Source organism: Ailuropoda melanoleuca, chromosome 13, assembly GCF_002007445.2.
Source record: "Ailuropoda melanoleuca isolate Jingjing chromosome 13, ASM200744v2, whole genome shotgun sequence".
In the NCBI taxonomy this organism is placed as follows: Eukaryota; Metazoa; Chordata; class Mammalia; order Carnivora; family Ursidae; genus Ailuropoda; species Ailuropoda melanoleuca.
In genome coordinates, this window is record NC_048230.1 from 69,245,740 (window position 1) to 69,262,934 (window position 17,195).

At 43.1% G+C, this 17,195-nt stretch overlaps 1 protein-coding gene and 1 pseudogene across 13 annotated transcripts in view; one reads left to right on the forward strand and one right to left on the reverse strand.

Moving 5' to 3' along the window:
• Positions 1-899: 899 nt before the first annotated feature.
• ASIP (agouti signaling protein) overlaps positions 900-17,195 on the reverse strand; it is a 109,110-nt gene continuing 92,814 nt past the window's right edge. For 8 of the 13 annotated variants that reach the window (XM_034640179.1, XM_034640178.1, XM_034640180.1 and 5 more), the window contains 3 exons: positions 7,796-7,964; positions 6,521-6,582; positions 900-3,231 (listed from right to left, as the gene is read on the reverse strand). In XM_034640179.1, coding sequence (XP_034496070.1) covers positions 3,055-3,231; positions 6,521-6,582; positions 7,796-7,964 — 408 coding nt within the window. In that variant the 3' untranslated portion in view covers positions 900-3,054. Of the gene's footprint in view, positions 3,232-6,520; positions 6,583-7,795; positions 7,965-9,494; positions 9,643-17,195 lie in introns of all 13 variants that reach the window. The other 5 variants (XM_034640172.1, XM_034640173.1, XM_034640170.1 and 2 more) reach the window with 3 other exon arrangements.
• The window catches only part of LOC100467905, a 31,948-nt pseudogene continuing 24,918 nt past the window's right edge, over positions 10,166-17,195 (forward strand).

Sequence of the window (17,195 nt, forward strand, 5' to 3'; positions counted from 1 at the left end):
CTCCAGCAAAATTCACTTAACCTTAGACATTTCTACATAAAAGAACAACTAAAAAATAATTGTTGCAGAATCAATAACCTACCGGAGCATGGAATGATATCAGAAGCATTATTGTAACAGGAAAAACTATTCTTCTGACTGGATGGAGTCTCTCTTACAATTAGATACCTCCAGACCATCAGGTTGTGACAATACAGGACAATGTAAACTTTCATTGTTAAGATTTTTAGGGGGTCAGAGCTTATTAGCATATGATACATATGCTGTACCACAACAAATACATTATAGTACAGCACTACTGGCAACACGTACACCCTCATGGATTAATGATATTTACTATCCAAAGAGATGGTATTTCAATGGTCTAATAACACATATTATACCTGCCATGAACTGGAAATCAATGCTAATCTTTTTCTTTAACAAGAACATCCATTGAAAATTTACTTTTGGACATGGGACACTTTATTTTTTTATTTTTTTTTTTTTTAAAGATTTTATTTATTTATTCGACAGAGATAGAGACAGCCAGCGAGAGAGGGAACACAAGCAGGGGGAGTGGGAGAGGAAGAAGCAGGCTCATAGCGGAGGAGCCTGATGTGGGGCTTGATCCCGTAACGCCGGGATCACGCCCTGAGCCGAAGGCAGACGCTTAACCGCTGTGCCACCCAGGCGCCCCATGGGACACTTTAACTGGATAACTTGTACTAATAACTTCTTAAGAGTCGTGTACTTTTTTTTTAAAGATTTATTTATTTGAGAGAGTGAGAGCATGTGAGCAGGGAGAGGGGCAGAGGGAGAGGAAGAGAGAGAATCCTCAAGCAGACACCCCACTGAGTATGGAGGCCAACTGGGGATCTATCCCAGGACCCTGAGATCATGACCTGAGCTGAAATCAAGAGTCAGCTGCCCATCCGACTGAGCCACCCAGGTGCCCCTCAGAGGTCATGTTCTTTAATCATAGTAGAATGAATGATACTATCATAGCCACAGACAATGAGTGTGTTAAAAGATTGTATGCTATTATTGTAACATTTAGTAATGTTACCAAAATGGGTACCTTTGTCTCAGAATATTAATATAAAATTTTTAAAACATCTTATACTAAAGTAACAGAAATACCTTGGGTGAAAAATTAACAAAATTGATAAACTTTTAGGTGAAAACTTAGAAGGGCTCAAAGCAACCCATAAAACCTTGACCAACAAGCTAACCCACTTTGAGCATGCTACACAGGCCATTCAAGCAGCTTCGGCAGTCATTGACACCAACTTAGTTGCATTGAACAAAAATATACAAAACTTATATAATAAATTTTCCTAACAACTCCTTTCTAGAGTTGTTAACAAAACCCTTCAAACACATGATTTGTTCTGGTTCATGGTCTGACCATAATCCTTTAAAATACTTAAAGTAATTATCTCTCTCTACACGTTTTGCAATCCATTAGGAAAATCCTTCTATTGTTTTAGCTATTATTTTTGTTATATATCTTATTAAACATGCTATTGACGTGTTATGCACCCTCAAGCTTAAGTAGGAAAAATCACAAAAAGACTGATTAACCATACCCTCATCGTTCTTTTCTAGATGTGCCAAGAGCCTATGTTGAAGATTCCATACGTATTTTTGTACTTTTATCTGCCTAGAGTTGGCAATTTGATTCTTATTTCATTTATTTGACTGCTTTGTAGACTTGTTAACTTAACTTAATAAAGTTTAGATTTAGTTTTTCTTCTTTTTGACTTAATTCTTAGATGTGACTTTGCGTTAGAGTTTTTAAATTTAATCCTTACTTAATTTTGCTTTGATTCAATTTAATGTATCTAACTTGTTTGGATTTGATGTGATCTTTGTTTTAGGTCAATTGACATTTCATATGATTTGAGATTTATTTGATTTTGTTTGATTCTCATTGAAAACACAATTGAATGATTTGGATTTACCTTCTTCCAGGTTAGCAAACTAGTACTGCTGACCTAGTTTAAGACGTATTTGATTCCTGCATACCCTCACAGATTTGTCATGAGGAATCTCGGGGTAGAATGCAGAGAGTAAGATGGAGTCACTCATGTCAAGCAGGAGCCTGTGTCAAGCAATGATGCAAGCAGCTAAGGGCATTGCAGCTAAGACCAGATATCCCTGAGACCAGCACCAGCTTTTGACACACTCAGAAGCGATAACCAATGGAAACAGAGGAAGTCTGCAAAGGCTCAAGACTGATTAAATCCCTTTAAAAGAAAGGATATTTGCAGCAAACCGTCAGACTCCTCAGACACTGACCTCTATGTCTTATCACTTCAAAAAGGCAGCTGCTGCTGAGGCTGCCTGATTGCTGTCCAAAAGAACAGAGATCTTTCTTGTTGTGTTATGCTTGAACATAACAAGCAATTACGTGCCAAGAGCTGACCCTGACCCGAGTGCGGCCTTATCTCAACTGCTCCCTCACAGATTTTCACCTTTGGACTGTTAATTTCCTGTCCTCTGTTCTATATTTTTTGTTGTGTGACTTGTGCTTTGCTTTGTGTGACCTTTAAGAAAACAAGTTAAACACGCGGTGAATGTTACTGCGTTTAGAATACTGAACCTGCTTTATAATTGTTAACCTTGCCTTATAACTGAAAAAGCTGACGTTGTGGAAAGACACCGCTCGTGTGAGCCTTCATAGCCAGCTGCTGACCGGCAGCTTCGTGTGTTCCCAGGTTTAAAGGTAGGGAGTAACATCGGTCTCGGGCAGGGAAGCAGAGACGCGCTTAAGGTGAGGGCAGCCGCAGGGCCGGGGAAATCGGGTTTCCCAGGCCCAGGAGATAGAGCCAGCGCAGTCCACCGGTCTTCCGCGGTGAAGGGGCCAGGAGGAACGGAAAGGATCTTTGGGGTCCTTTAAAGAAACAGCCACATACCTCGGAGCAGCCTACATATATTTGGGTTTTAGCCCTGCCCAAGCCAAGACTTCTGGAAGTCCCGCCTCCCGGGAACTCCGCCCCAACCTAAGTAACTCTGGCCTGGCTGGGTCCTATTAGAAATCACCCGCACCCTGGAGGCGGCTGGGGGCGCTCAGCAGACGGGACGAAGCACGCGGCAGGAGCAGGCGCTGCGGAAGAAGCGGCACTGGCAGGAGGCACAGGGGTCGCAGCAGGCGGGTGCCGGCGGCTTGCAGCTGTCACGAGTGGCCACGCAGGGGGTGGGTGGCGGGGGCCGGGGCCGAGCCACGTTCTTCATGGAAGGCTTTTTCTGCGGGGAAACGCCGGGGCTGCCCAAGCCGGTCATGCCCACCCCACCCGTCCTCACGTTTGCCTGGGAACTCCTTGGGCAGTGGAGGCCCCAGACCAAGCACCTGCACCTGCTGTCCCACTGTCTCCTGGACTTCATGCCCACAGGGAGCCCCACGGGTCCCTGTCTCCCCCAGTCATCCAACCCCCCCCCCACCTCCGCCTCCAAACCCATTAACATTTACTTACCTGGCTGGGCTTGGCCCACTGTTCTCCCGAGGGATCCCACTCAGTTCTAGAATTTTAACCACCTCTGTGTCTTCCCCCTTCCAGTGTGTCCCCAATCTCTCGTCAGTCCTGCCTTCACATTAAATCCGGATCCACCCACTTCATCACCTCGCCATCCTAGGCCAGGCCCACTATCTTTGGTCTGCTGCTCTGCCCCACTTACAGTCCAGCCTCCGTTGCACCAAAGGGGCCTCTCTGAAGACCTATGATGGCAATCACTCCACTCTGGCTTAAAACCCCCGGTGGCTTTTCTTTGAGCTTTAAGAATAAACCATAAACTTCACTTTGGCTCTTGAGGCCCTCAGGTTTGGCTTCGCCCACCCCTCTGAGCTGAGCTGTTGTTGCCACACTGCCTTCTTTCCGTGCACCTGACGAACACAGAAAATGAGTTCCTGCTGCAGGGCTTCTGAACTGGTTACCCACTTTGCTGAAACCATTCTTTGCTGTGCTGTTCAATCCAGGTAGCCATTAGCCATATACTTGAAATGTGTCTAGTGCAACTGAAGAAATGAATCTTCAAATTTTATTTAATTTTAATTTACATTTGTAAATAGAAGCAGTGTAAAAATTTTTCTTTAAACATTTTTTTTTGTTAGCACTACAGTTGACTTTATTAAAAATTAGCATAAGAATTGAGATGTACTGTGAACGCACCACCAGGTTTCAGACCTAGCACACACACATATTGTAAAATATCTTTCTTTTTATACTGGTCACATATCAAAATGATAATATTTTGGATATATTGGGTTAAATAAAATATTACTAAAGTTAATTACACGTACTTCTTTTTACTTGTTTTAAATGTGGCTACTAGGAAATTTAAGTTTATATATGTAGCTCTCACACTGTATTTTTTAATTTTTTTCTAAAGATTTTATTTATTTATATGGAAGAGAGAGACCACAAACGGGGTGTAGCAGAGGGAGAGAGAGAAGCAAGCTCCCCACTGAGCAGGAAGCCCAGTGTGGGGCTGATCCTGGGACCCTGGGATCATGACCTAAGCCGAAGGCAGACACTTAACAAGCTGAGCCACCCAGGTGCTCTTCACATTGTATTTCTGTTGGGACTTGCTGCTTGAGATTACTGAATTTTTCAGTATGTAAGTGCTGCTTCCTTGGGGAGGGCTTCTGAGACCACTCTTCCTTTCACTTTAATTGCCATACTTTAATTCCTTTATAGTGTTTATCATTATCTGAATTTATTTTACCTATTTATTGGCTTACTTGCTGTTTGTCTATTTTCCCCACAGGAATGTAAATTCCACAATAGTGGGGATACATCTCTCTTGTTCACTTCTGTAGTCCCCATACCTAGCATGCAAATATATTTATTAATTATGTATTCTTATATGTCAATCATCTGATCTGCTTGTTTACAGAAGGTCTAGGGAGGAGCAGGGACTTTCTCAAGATCACAGTGCCAGGTCTAAGACAGGAATAATGTGTGCATTTCAACAATGCCTTAATCCAGTATTTCCCACAGTGTGGGAACCTGTGCCATGGTAGTATGATTTTAGGTGGTACACGAGTATTAAATGATGTTAAATCACATAGTGAGAAAGATTCTTTTTTTCAATCTCTTTCAACTTTAACGGCTCCGTTTGGTGCCAATGTATCATTTATGCTTTCCCAACACTTCCATCCTTCCTTCCTTTCCTTCCTTCCCTTCCTTCTTTTCTTAAGATTTTATTTATTTTTTAAAAAGATTTTATTTATTTATTTATTTGACAGAGATAGAGACAGCCAGCGAGAGAGGGAACACAAGCAGGGGGAGTGGAAGGGGAAGAAGCAGGCTCCCAGTGGAGGAGCCCAATGTGGGGCTCGATCCCAGAACGCTGGGATCATGCTCTGAGCCGAAGGCAGACGCTTAACGACTGAGCCACCCAGGCACCCCATTCTTAAGATGTTATTAATTTATTTGACAGAAAGTGAGAGAGCATAAGCAGGGGGAATGGCAGAGGGAGAGGGAGAAGCAGACCCCCCACTGAGCAGGGAGCCTGTCCCCAGGATGTGGGGCTTGATTTGGGACTCTGGGATCAGGACCAGGATTAGGACCTGAGCAGAAGGCAGACACTTAAGCTTAATTGACTGAGCCACCCAGGCGCCCTTTCCCAACACTTTCTAATCTGACTTTTAACACAGAGAACAAGCCTCAGCTTTAGAGAATTTGGCAGGCAACACCATCAGCTAAAATCCACTAACAATGTTTTATTTTCTTTATACTTATTTTTGTGGCTACCTTATATTTATGGCAAGTAATATTGATTTTCTATCACAGTTATATATTTTTTAAGTTTTAGTTTAATTTAATTTTTAAAAAGATTTTATTTATTTATTTGAGAGAGTGAAAGAGACAGCGCAAGTGGGGGGAGGGAGAGGAAGAAGCAGGGGGATTGGGCAGGCAGAGAGAGAAGCAGGCTCCCCGCTGAGCAAGGAGCCCCACGTGGAACTCCATCCCAGGATCCCAGGACCACAACCCCAGCAGAAGGCAGACACTCAACCGGCTCAGCCACCCAGGCGTCCCTTAAGTTTTAATTTTAAACAAATATATTAAGTAAATAAGTGAAACTCAGTTATGGCAAAAATTTTGGGGGGCCCTTGGCTGGCTCAGTCAGTGGAGCATGCGACTCTTGATCTCAGGGCTGTGAGTTCAGGCCCCACGCTGGGTGTAGAGATTACTTAAACATAAAAGCTTTAAAAAAAAAAATTGTGGGAAGTGGTTCTGATATAACTGAGCCTTAGGAAACAGTGCATTCATTCAAAAGAATGAGTGATGGTGACATTTCAGTCAGAGGGCTAGCTTGAATAACAAGATGCTTTTTAGCAGGTAAGCTATTTTGCTTAGTGGACCTTAGCTCTCTGGGCTTCTGTGGGGGGTCTGATTCAGGGCTTGAGGCCAGGAAGCCTTTAGATAGCTTTCATCTTCTTTTGTCATGTAAGGATGGAAAATTTTTCATTTAGTTCCTAGCTAGAATTCCCTTTTAAGCCCGGTCCCACCCCAGTGAGAACTCCCAGTCCTACCTTGGAAGATCTCTTCTTTTCCGCCTCTTTTCTGCTGATCTTTTTGGATTTCTTGTTCAGCGCTTCAAAGAGAGACAGAAGGAGAAAAGTCAGATGTTTCTGGAGGCCATGAGCTGCAGTAAAGTGGGAGGAACTGGAGGGGGCTCCAGGAAGTCTCAGGGTAGGGAAGAAGAAGGGTTGGCTGGTTGAAGAACAACTTGAAACTGAGGCCAACAGGTTCTTGTTAGCCTGGCTGCTGACCTGGAGCCAGGGACTGAAAGAAAAGTGTCCTCTGAGGGAAGGCAAAGAGGAAATCCAGGAAGGCTCTGAAAAATGGACTCAGTGTCATGTACATGGATGGACCTATGCTTCCTGTATTCCGATTTTTCATTTCTCAGAGCTATGGAGCCAGGCACACCTGATTTGAATCTTGACTCTGCCATTTAACAGCTCTGTTTCCTTAGGCAACCTACTTAATCTCCTTAAGATCCAGTTTTCTTATCTGTAAATAGGACTATAATATCCACCTTGCAGGGTTGTCTTGAGGATGAAAAAGGTATGTTTATAAAGTGAGAAGTCTGGCACACCAAAGGTGATCAAAGGTGATACTTACTTCCCTGATACATCTAGAATATTCTCTCTTCCTAGTGAGAGGCAAGGCAGTGAGGGACATTAGTTTACAACTTGGGTTCTGGAATTAAACACCTGGGTTTAAATTCTGGCTCTGCCAGTTAAGAACTGTGTGATCTCATGTTAGTGACTTAACTTTGCTAAGCCTCAACGTCCTCAACAGTGAATAGGAATAAAAATAGTACTCACTTTCCAGTGCCTAGCACACAAGGAGTGTATATGTTACTATTATTTTTATCAGATGAAGTTGAACTAGAAGATGTTCAATGCCAGGCTGTAATGTTCCTGATATCTTCCCCTGAGCAGTCTTTCTCAATTCTTAACCCTGAAAGGACTAGTTCATCCCCTACTTGGTTATAGTCTGCAGCATTTTCTACCATTTTTACTGTTGACAGTTCTGTGATTCAATAAGTTTCAGAAATGCTAAGTTAAGCCAAATTCATAGTGTCTTGACTTCAGGGGTTCTCAGGGCTTCTAACATGGAAAGCTGCATATTAGATTTGTGGTATGCAGGGCTTTTAAAAACCATATGAGTCAAGGAATGCTTTGTTCTTCTAGGATTACTTTGAAGAATAAGCACAAAGGAGCTCTGACGTGTCAATAAATCCTGTAGCCTCCTCTTGCGGTCCAGAATCCAGAGACGAGGCACCAAGACAGACTACTTACCTACAATAGAGACAGAAGGGAAACCCAACAGGTTCACGGAGGAGTTGCTCCTTAGGCTCTTGTCATCCCTGGGCTTTTCCTCAGGTGCCAGGTGGCTGTAGGCAGTGAGGAAGCACAGGGAGACCAGCAGGGTGGTCAGGAGTAGGCGGAAGATATTCATCCTGGAGGCCTGAGTGGGACAGAGAAGGCAGTCAGGCTGGTGGGCCAGGGGTCTGGCAAGAGGATGTGCCCTCTTGCTTTCCTTATGTTTCTTTGGGCTGGTGCTCTGACTCCATTTTGTAAGTGTCCCAGTGGAGTTGGAGGACTACCAAGGCTTAGGACAGAAAAAGGGAGCTGATGAAGGAAGAAGAAAGATAGGGAGAGGAAGAGAGACAAGGAAAGGAGGGAGACTGAAGCAAAGGGAAAAGGAATGCATTGCAGTTGGTCTCTGTCATCCAGAGGGTGAGGTGATGGTTTTTGTTGTTTTTTTTTTAAAGTCAGTGGCCCCAGGAGACCCTAGGCCTGGCAGAGTTGTTGAGTGGTCCCTCGTAGTGCCTCACAGTGGCAGAGGTTTTACTAAGGTGCAGAGGATAAAGCTCATAAGACTCTGAGAAAGGGCAGTGATAAATGGCATCTTCAGACAAGAGTGTATGTTGTTGCATATGCTGTATTCCCACGGCCAGAGGGAATGATGCAGGTCTGGTTTGTGTGAGAAGGATGGACCTGTTGACGTGGGCTTACTGCATTTACTGACTTATTGCTAGCTGGATTTTGATGAAGCAGGCAGATCCCAGAGTGGATTTCTTCCCATGACTCCTCCGTTTGGCTTAATCAGGGCTCAAAGCTGCAGTAGCGTCCTCACCTTCTCTGCGTGTGGGATCCCCACTCCTTCCCTGCTCTGCGCATTGTTCTCTCCAGTCTGGGAAAGAACTGCGGCTGCTTTTGCAAAGTTCTGTCTGCTCTGCCGTAAAGCACGGCGGGTGAGAAGAGAATAAAAACAATCTGCTCATGCTGGTCCTGCCCACTCCTGGGCTCCCCTTACAGCAGCCTGGCAATTTCTAGCCTACTCCTCCCAGCCTAATAAACTACAATTAATAAAATACAATTTCTTAGAACCTAAGTAATTTAGTGGGACTACATAACTAAATCGAGTTTGAGAAGGGTGAAATCTCAGTGGAATTAATCTTATTTGTGTGTTGGGAGAGGGTAAAGAGTGAGTACTCCTTGCACCAATCCTGGAGAGGGATATGTATATTCTAAATGTAATACAGGCCCGTAATGCCTAGTTGTATTATCACCCTCAGGGTCAGATTTTTTTTCTTTTTTCTTTTTTTAGAATTCAGAATTTTGTGGATTTTAGAAAGCTAATATCATCTATATACTACATTAAACCACATACAAGGGGTCTGGGAGCACCCATAATAAGAATTTTTATACTCCTGCAGCAAAAATGTGAGAATATTCATAATAAACAAGATAAACAAAGACTATGAATTGATTTGCATCAATTGAAGATAGGTTTTGTTGCCAAGAGACTTCAGGAAAGGTCAGGTTTTGCTGCCAAAAGAATAAAGAACTCTGACAGTTTTCAGACTTTTGGGATTTTGTAATTTCAGATAAAGGATTATGGATCTGTATAAACCCTCATTGTTACTACTCAACATGGGACACACACTCCCTGCTAATTAATACAGATAATAATGCTGATAGCAATGATTACCTGTGCAGTTGTGTTTCTCAAGAATAATTTGTCCTTCCATTCTGTCATGGTGAAGACTGTTCTTTGATCTGTGGTGTCACTGGAGATAATTCCTTCTCGTAAATTCGTCATCTGGTTTAAGTTACTGCTTAGGATTTAAGATGAGTTTCTGTTCAGCATGGTGGATATAAAGAATCCAGAAAGGGGAGTTAGGTCACCTGGATGTACCTGCCATTTAAGTGACTATGCAACCCTGGCCCATCTGGGCCTCTGCTTTCTCTTCTGTAAAAAGAGAGGATAGGACTACATGACTTAGTACACATTATGAGGCACAGAGTTGAAACTTAATAAAGATTTGTTTAATGAATGAAAGAATCTTAAGACCTTTCTATTCTAAAATCCTATGAATCAGTGATTTCTGATTCTTGCTTCCTGGACTTTGGAGCAGGTTAAACAGTTGTACAAAGATTTTGTTAAGGCCACTTGTATATCCTTAACAGTTAAGGGATTTGCAAATGCATGAATGTGACTGAATCTGACTAAACCCTGGAAAAGAGGGCATGGAAAGTCATGGCTAGATGCAACTAGCTGTGTATCTCAGGAGTCTTGCCGATGTGTGTGTGCACATGTTTACATATGTGTGTTACCTGAGCACACAGGTGCTAATGTGTAAGGGCTCTAACTGAGGGACTATGGGAGACAACAGTATCCAGATCATCTCTGAGTATGATAAAATGATAGACGGTATATCAGTATAGAGTGCACACTCCCTGTGCACTGCAGACATCCCCTTAGCTATGGGACTGGGGAAAGCCCGATATCTTAATCCTTTAGGGTCCCCAAAGCAAAGGAAAGGATTATAATTTCCCAACCTTGGGTTTTGCTTGTGGCATCAGTGAGGGGACCTAGGGTGTCTGGGAAGCCAGCAAATTGGTATTGCTGGGAAGGTGACTGACTGGGCTCTTTTGGTTGAAATAGTGGCTTCTACCAGTCTGGCCAAGCACTAATTGCCAGGGACATGGGGTTCTGGGTGAAGCTCATGCCTGTGGAGGAAAAAAGTGGCTAGAGGCAAAGTAGTGTATTGTAGAGGCCTAACATGGAGGAGCATCTCATACAGGCCAGTGATGCTCGAGGCGGACTCTACCCTGATCAATCTTTTTGAACAAAACGTATACTTGGGAAGAAAGGGAAATTAAAGCAGGAGGGACTCGTAACCTTGAAATTGTCTGCAAACCTTTGCCTATATGTGCATTTTTACTGGGGAGAAGGCCCGTAGCTTTCTCTGGAACTATAAGGGGGTCTCTGGTCCCTAAAGAGCTCAGAACCCCTTCTTTGCAACCGGAGTGGGGCTCATCCAGAACCACAGGCACATGAGAACAGAGGATACTGTCATTTTTTTTTTTTTCTGTTCAGGCAATAATTGAGTTCTATACTTGGGAAAGTGTGCTTGTTGGAAGCGGCATATCATTCCTGTACTGGTATAAAATAAAGAAATATAATAATGAAACAAACCAAAGAATATAAACACTATGGTTCCATTTGTGGACCAATATCAAAACTCCCTCAAATGTAAATATGCTTACATATGCAAAAAAAAAAAAAGAGTGGAAGGATACACATTAAAATTTTAATAATGAATACTTTTTTTAAAGATTTTATTTATTTATTTGACAGACAGCCAGCAAGAGAGGGAACACAAGCAGGGGGAGTGGGAGAGGAAGAAGCAGGCTCCCAGCGGAGGAACCCAATGTGGGGCTCAATCCCAGAACGCCGGGATCACACCCTGAGCCGAAGGCAGACACTTAACAACTGAGCCACCCAGGCACCCCAATAATGAATATTTCTTAGGAGTGGAATCAGGAGGGGGAGTGAGGTAGAGACATGCACTTCTTCATGTACTTCTGTATTTGAATTTCCTTTTCAAGAATGTTATTACTTTGGGGCTCCCGGGTGGCTCAGTTGGTTAAGCGTCTGCCTTCAGCTCAGGTCATGATCCCAGGGTCTTAGAATCAAGCCCTATATCAGGCTCCCTGCTCAGTGGGGAGTCTGCTTCTTTCCCTCCCTCTGCTCCCCCTCCTTCTCTCTCTCTCAAATAAATAAATAAAATCTTTAAAAAAAAGAATGTTATTGGGGCGCCTGGGTGGCACAGCGGTTAAGCGTCTGCCTTCGGCTCAGGGCGTGATCCCGGCATTATGGGATCGAGCCCCCACGTCAGGCTCCTCCGCTGTGGGCCTGCTTCTTCCTCTCCCACTCCTCCTGCTTGTGTTCCCTCTCTCGCTGGCTGTCTCTATCTCTATCGAATAAATAAATAAAATCTTTAAAAAAAAAAAAAGAATGTTATTACTTTGTAATAAAAAATAAAAGATGATAGAAATAAAACAACACTATTTGACATAACATCAAAAGATTTAAAGAAGATGGATGGAGAGTTATATTTGATTTGTGACAATGAGGCTGTGGAATTTGCAGGACCTTCCTCCTCCTTTGTACTTCAAATTCAAGGTACAACTTGCTCTTAGCACCTACTGCCCTGTCACCAAAACGTAGGGCTTTCTCATAGCATATATTTCTTTTACCCTTCTCTGCCCTGGAAAGTTCTCAAAGCCTTTAACCCTTCTGGTTCATCAGCCACTGTTTCTGATATGCCAAAACCTGGGAGAGGTAGCCCACAATTTTTATTATGGTTTTATTTTCTCAGCCAAATGAGCTATACCAAATACTGAAGGTCAGAGCCAGAGGAGAAATCTCTCTTATTTGCAATTACCTAGATTGCTCACATGAGATGCTCAGCAGCTGCATAAGATCCTACCACCCAACACATCTTTACCCATCTGAGCAACAGGCGATAGGCATCCACGACAGGTGCCTGGCTGTGCTGAGCTTAGGAGGCTCCATTAGGGCTATCGGCTCATTCCTTAATGTTCCCCCAGGCTCATCAGTGAGGTAATTTCTGGGGTACTACGAAGGTTTCAATATGTTTTATCTACTTAGCTTTCTCCTAGAATAGCCAATCAAGCAACAAATATTTTTTGCATGTCATGGGAAGGAAGCCTTCCCATGGCAGTTAGTGTTACAGGATTAGGCAGACCTCTGAGAAGGGCAAGAGAAGGAGAACCAAAGAAAGCAGGGTCCAGAGAACTTTGGGACATGGTGTTAGGAGAGCAAATTTTGCTGAGGGTGGAGATGGTGGGGATGGGACACCGAAAGGAAAGAAGGGACTGATGGAAAGGGCCTGAAGAAAGGCACTTTGGTGACTGAGCCCAACATTCCAAGGGATTATTTAATTAGCCTAATTCATAACACGTGGGGGAAACATTAGAAAGACAAGGCCAACAGAGCATGAGGAATTCACCAACCTCATAGTTAGTTCTTGCTCTGTCTTTGGTTAACCCTGTCCCAGACGTTCAGCATCCCTGCCGAACTGCTAGCCAAATCTACCCTAAGCCAAGCCCTAGACAACTGTGAATGTCTCATGTATGTGTGTGTGTGTGTGTGTGTGAATGTCTCCTCTCTCTCTCTTTTTTTAAAGATTCCATTTACTTATTTGACAGAGAAACACAGTGAGAGAGGGAACACAAGCAGGGGGAGTGGGTGAGGGAGAAGCAGGCTCCCCAGCTGAGCAAGGAGCTGGACGTGGGGCTGGATCCCAGGTCCCTGAGATCATGACCTGAGCCGAAGGCAGATGCTTAATGACTGAGCCACCCAGGAGCCCCATGTGTGAATGTCTCTTAATTGACGTCCTGCCTCCTTTCTTGTCCAGTTCCACCCAAATAGTAGCCAGAGTGATTGGGGAAGGGAGGCATGATTCAAATCACACATCACTCCCTGCTTAAAATCTTTTACAGCTTCCCTTTGTTCTTGAAATAAAATCAAAATTTCCTACAAAGCCCAGTTATGCTCTCTGGACTCATCTGATAGACTTTCCTGCTCAATCACTATATTCTAGACATATTGTACTCCTTTCTGGTCCTAGAATATGCTAAACCTTTACACCTGTCATTCCCTTAACCCTAACTGTTCATTCCCTGGCCCTTAACTTGATTTCCTCAGCTCTTCACATGGCTGAATCATTGGCAACCTTTGGATCTTTGTACAAATATCACCTCTTTCTTTGACCGCTTTATCTGAAAGTGTCCTTTCTTCAGTTTCTGTCTATCCCAACAACCATTTCTTTCATAGCTCTTACAAATTAGCAATTATCTATGTTTATCTTCATAATGGCTTTCCTTCTCTTGTAGAAATTAAACTCCCAGAAGGTAGGGACCTTGTTGTCATATTCATTTTGCTGCCCGCACTGCTAAGCAATGCCTGACACACAGCAGACACTCAATAAATATTTGGTGAATGAATGAATGAATGAATGGGTAGCAAAGAAAACCAACAACAGAAAATCCTTAGTTTGCTGGTCCCTTCAGGCCAACAGAACAGGTTACAGTCAAATTTGATTGTGTTCAATGTCTTTTCCTTGGCCTTTGTTCTATCATGCTGGGGATTTGGCAGTTCTTGGGTTTTATCAGTATCCCTTATCTGAGTGCTAGGATAGGACTCCGGCTTTTCTTTATATCTTCGATCTTGTGCTTGACCAAAAAATGTAAAAGAGAGACCATTTACTTTGTGGATAAAAGTGCCTGGCAAGGGGGCTAAGACGGGAATAGAAGAATCTTAGGGCCTTAGAACTGGAAGAGACTTTAAGGATCTTGTCCAAGGAACTTAAGCCTGGCTATGTATTAGAATCATCAGGGGAGCTTTTTGCCACCATACCTACAATACTGTGTTAAGATACAATTTACATACAGTAAAATGCACACATTTTAAGTATCCAGCTTGATGAATTTTAACTTATATATACACTTATGTAACCACTACTCAGACCAAGGTATAGAATACTTCTTTAACTCCTGAAAGTTCCCTTTGCCTCCTTCTAGTCAATACCTGTTTTTATCCCTCGGAGGTAACCTCTATTCTTACTCTAACCACCATAAATCATTTTTTCTGGTTTTTGTACTAATATAAATAGAATCATACTGAATGAAATCTTTTGTGCAGGACTTATTTCTTCTTTTGCTCAACATATTTTTGAGGTTTTATCCACTTTGTTGCATGCACTAGTTTTTTTTTTGTTTTTTGTTTTTTTGCTGGTTAGTATTTCACTGTAAATACACCACATTCATTTATCCATTCTCTTGGGGAGCTTTTACAAGAAGTAAACCCAAACCTTTCCTAGGCCCACTGAATCTGAATCTCAGGAATGGAGCCTGGGAGACATATTTTTCATAAGCTTCCAGGTGATTGTGATGTATGGCCATGTGTGAGAAACACTCCACCCTGGTTCTACAGAGAAGGAAACTGAGGCTCAGCGTAGGAAAGGGGTTCCCTAAGTAGACACTTGAACTAGTAAGAGGCAAGACTAGAACTTCTTCCACTGTGCTACTCTTTCCACTGCAAGACAACTCAAACTGCTACTTAGTAATTAGTGACAAAGGCAGGGATGTGAATCAAAATCGCTTCCGTTTATTGAGTACCAGCTATATGCCAGACTCTGCTCTAGGCACATTATGTACATTTAATCCTCTTAATAAACTACATATCATAGCTGGGGAAACTGAAACCCAGAGCAGCCCAAAGGACAGAAATAGTGAGTACATGGAGAGGCATCAGTCCCAAATTTGCCTCACTCAGGTCACAGAAGGTTGGCATCATTTGCTGACGTGGAAAGGAGGAACAGTACAAACTCATTGGTTTGGGGGCCTCCTGTCCTGGTCCAGTCCAGCTTGCTATGGTAGAAATAAACAAAACCAAACAAAACAGTATTTGCCTTGCTTTTCAAGCCCTGGTTTTAGAACTCCTTCAGTTCTGTATATTCAGTGTTCCATCAGTGAAAGTTGTTGACTGTCAGATTAATTAAAAATGTTCCAGCTAAGGAGAGAGTGATATGTTTGCTTAGCTACTTGCTCTTCCTCCTCTACAGACAAGTCTCCCACAGGGGTGGGGACTACAAATGTTGCCAGTGAGTCTGTCAGGGATGCCTCTCCACAGCTGGGAAGCATGTTTCCCTAAGTGCGGAAGGCCTTGGCTCTTTCACCAGGGAGTAAACTGACCCTAGCAATCAGGAACTGAAATGGGTCAGAGACACATCTGCTAGTTGAGATGTTGAACCTGGAGTTCTGAGAGTCTGGCAAGTTCTGTTTTTCAATAATGAGGGAGACTGGGAAGTATAAGGGAAGGGCCGGCTGAGGAAATAGAGAGTTCTCTTTCGTAGCTGGTGGGATTGAAGGAGCAGAATGGGAAAGGATGGGGAAGGAGAGAAGAAGCCTCGTGGATATTGACAAAGACTCTCTCCCTGATCCAACTTTAGACTCCCCTGAGGCTTCCCAGCTAGGCCTCTATCTTGGCCCTCATCCTGTCTTTGGCCTGCCTAGCATAGTTTTAGTAAGAATCCCGTCAATTTAGTGAGAATCTCCCCACCCCTAATATCTGATTGAGTTCCTCATCCCCCATCTTTGATGTATAAGGTTGCCTTTAGCAAGAATTCTGTTAGGTCAGTTTAGCAAGAATTCCCCCTATCCTTTGTGTCTCCTTTCAGTAATTTTCCACCCACTGACCCTCACTCTGCTCGTTGGCTATAAATCCACAACTATCTTTGCTGCATTTGGAGTTGAGCCTGATCTCCATCCATTATGGTAATATCCCTACTGAAATAGGCTTAAAGAAAGCTTTCCTTAGTATTTTAACAAGCATCAGAATGATTTTTTCTTTAATAATACCAAAACGATTTGATCTCTTGGGGTGTTTCTATATATACAGACAAATTTGTCTGTTGTGACTGAATTGACTAGTCTAATTTTTATGCCTAACAGATGCCAAATTGTACAATATTCTAATGGATGGCTTTGGTCTTAGGTGGACAGCCTGCTTCAGGACTGCTCTTCAGAGATCAAGAACCTTGTGGCAGGCCCAGGATCTGCCTAAGGGTCCCTGAGTTAGGATTTGAGAGAAGGCTTAATTAAGGCTGTGTTCTTCCTTAAGAAGCAAAAAGACAAAAATCATCCAGGCAGCTACTTGTCAGCATGAAATATGTCTCCATGTTCTACTGAAACAGGGGTCAGAGTCCAGGCTTCCCAGATATTCATTCCCACATTGTACAAGGAATAAAATGCTCGTAGGAGGTGCTAAAATGATTACTTTGAACTACTGACATCATTCCCTTCAGTCTGATTTAGTGCTTATTACTCAACAAAGACCTTAATGGGGACTTCACTGATTTTGTTTTTGTCTCCAAGAAACCACTTCTCTCCCATTTCTTTGTCCCAGATCATGCTGCCTTCTGATTTTCTAAATTCCACACTCACTAAGCATGGCCTGAAGCTAGGCTGATGGTCTGCTACAGCTCACAACTTTACAGCAGATGGAAAGGAAGAGGCTTTGATGTCAAATGAAATATTCTGCAGAAAAGGATCAAGGGCAGAACCAAGGAAATACAGCTGAACAAATCTTTTTTAAAAAAGATTTTATTTTATTATTTTATTTTTAAAAAAGATTTTATTTATTTATTCGACAGAGATAGAGACAGCCAGCGAGAGAGGGAACACAAGCAGGGAGAGTGGGAGAGGAAGAAGCAGGCTCACAGCGGAGGAGCCTGATGTGGGGCTCGATCCCACAACTCCGGGATCACGCCCTGAGCCGAAGGCAGGCACCTAACCGCTGTGCCACCCAGGTGCCCCA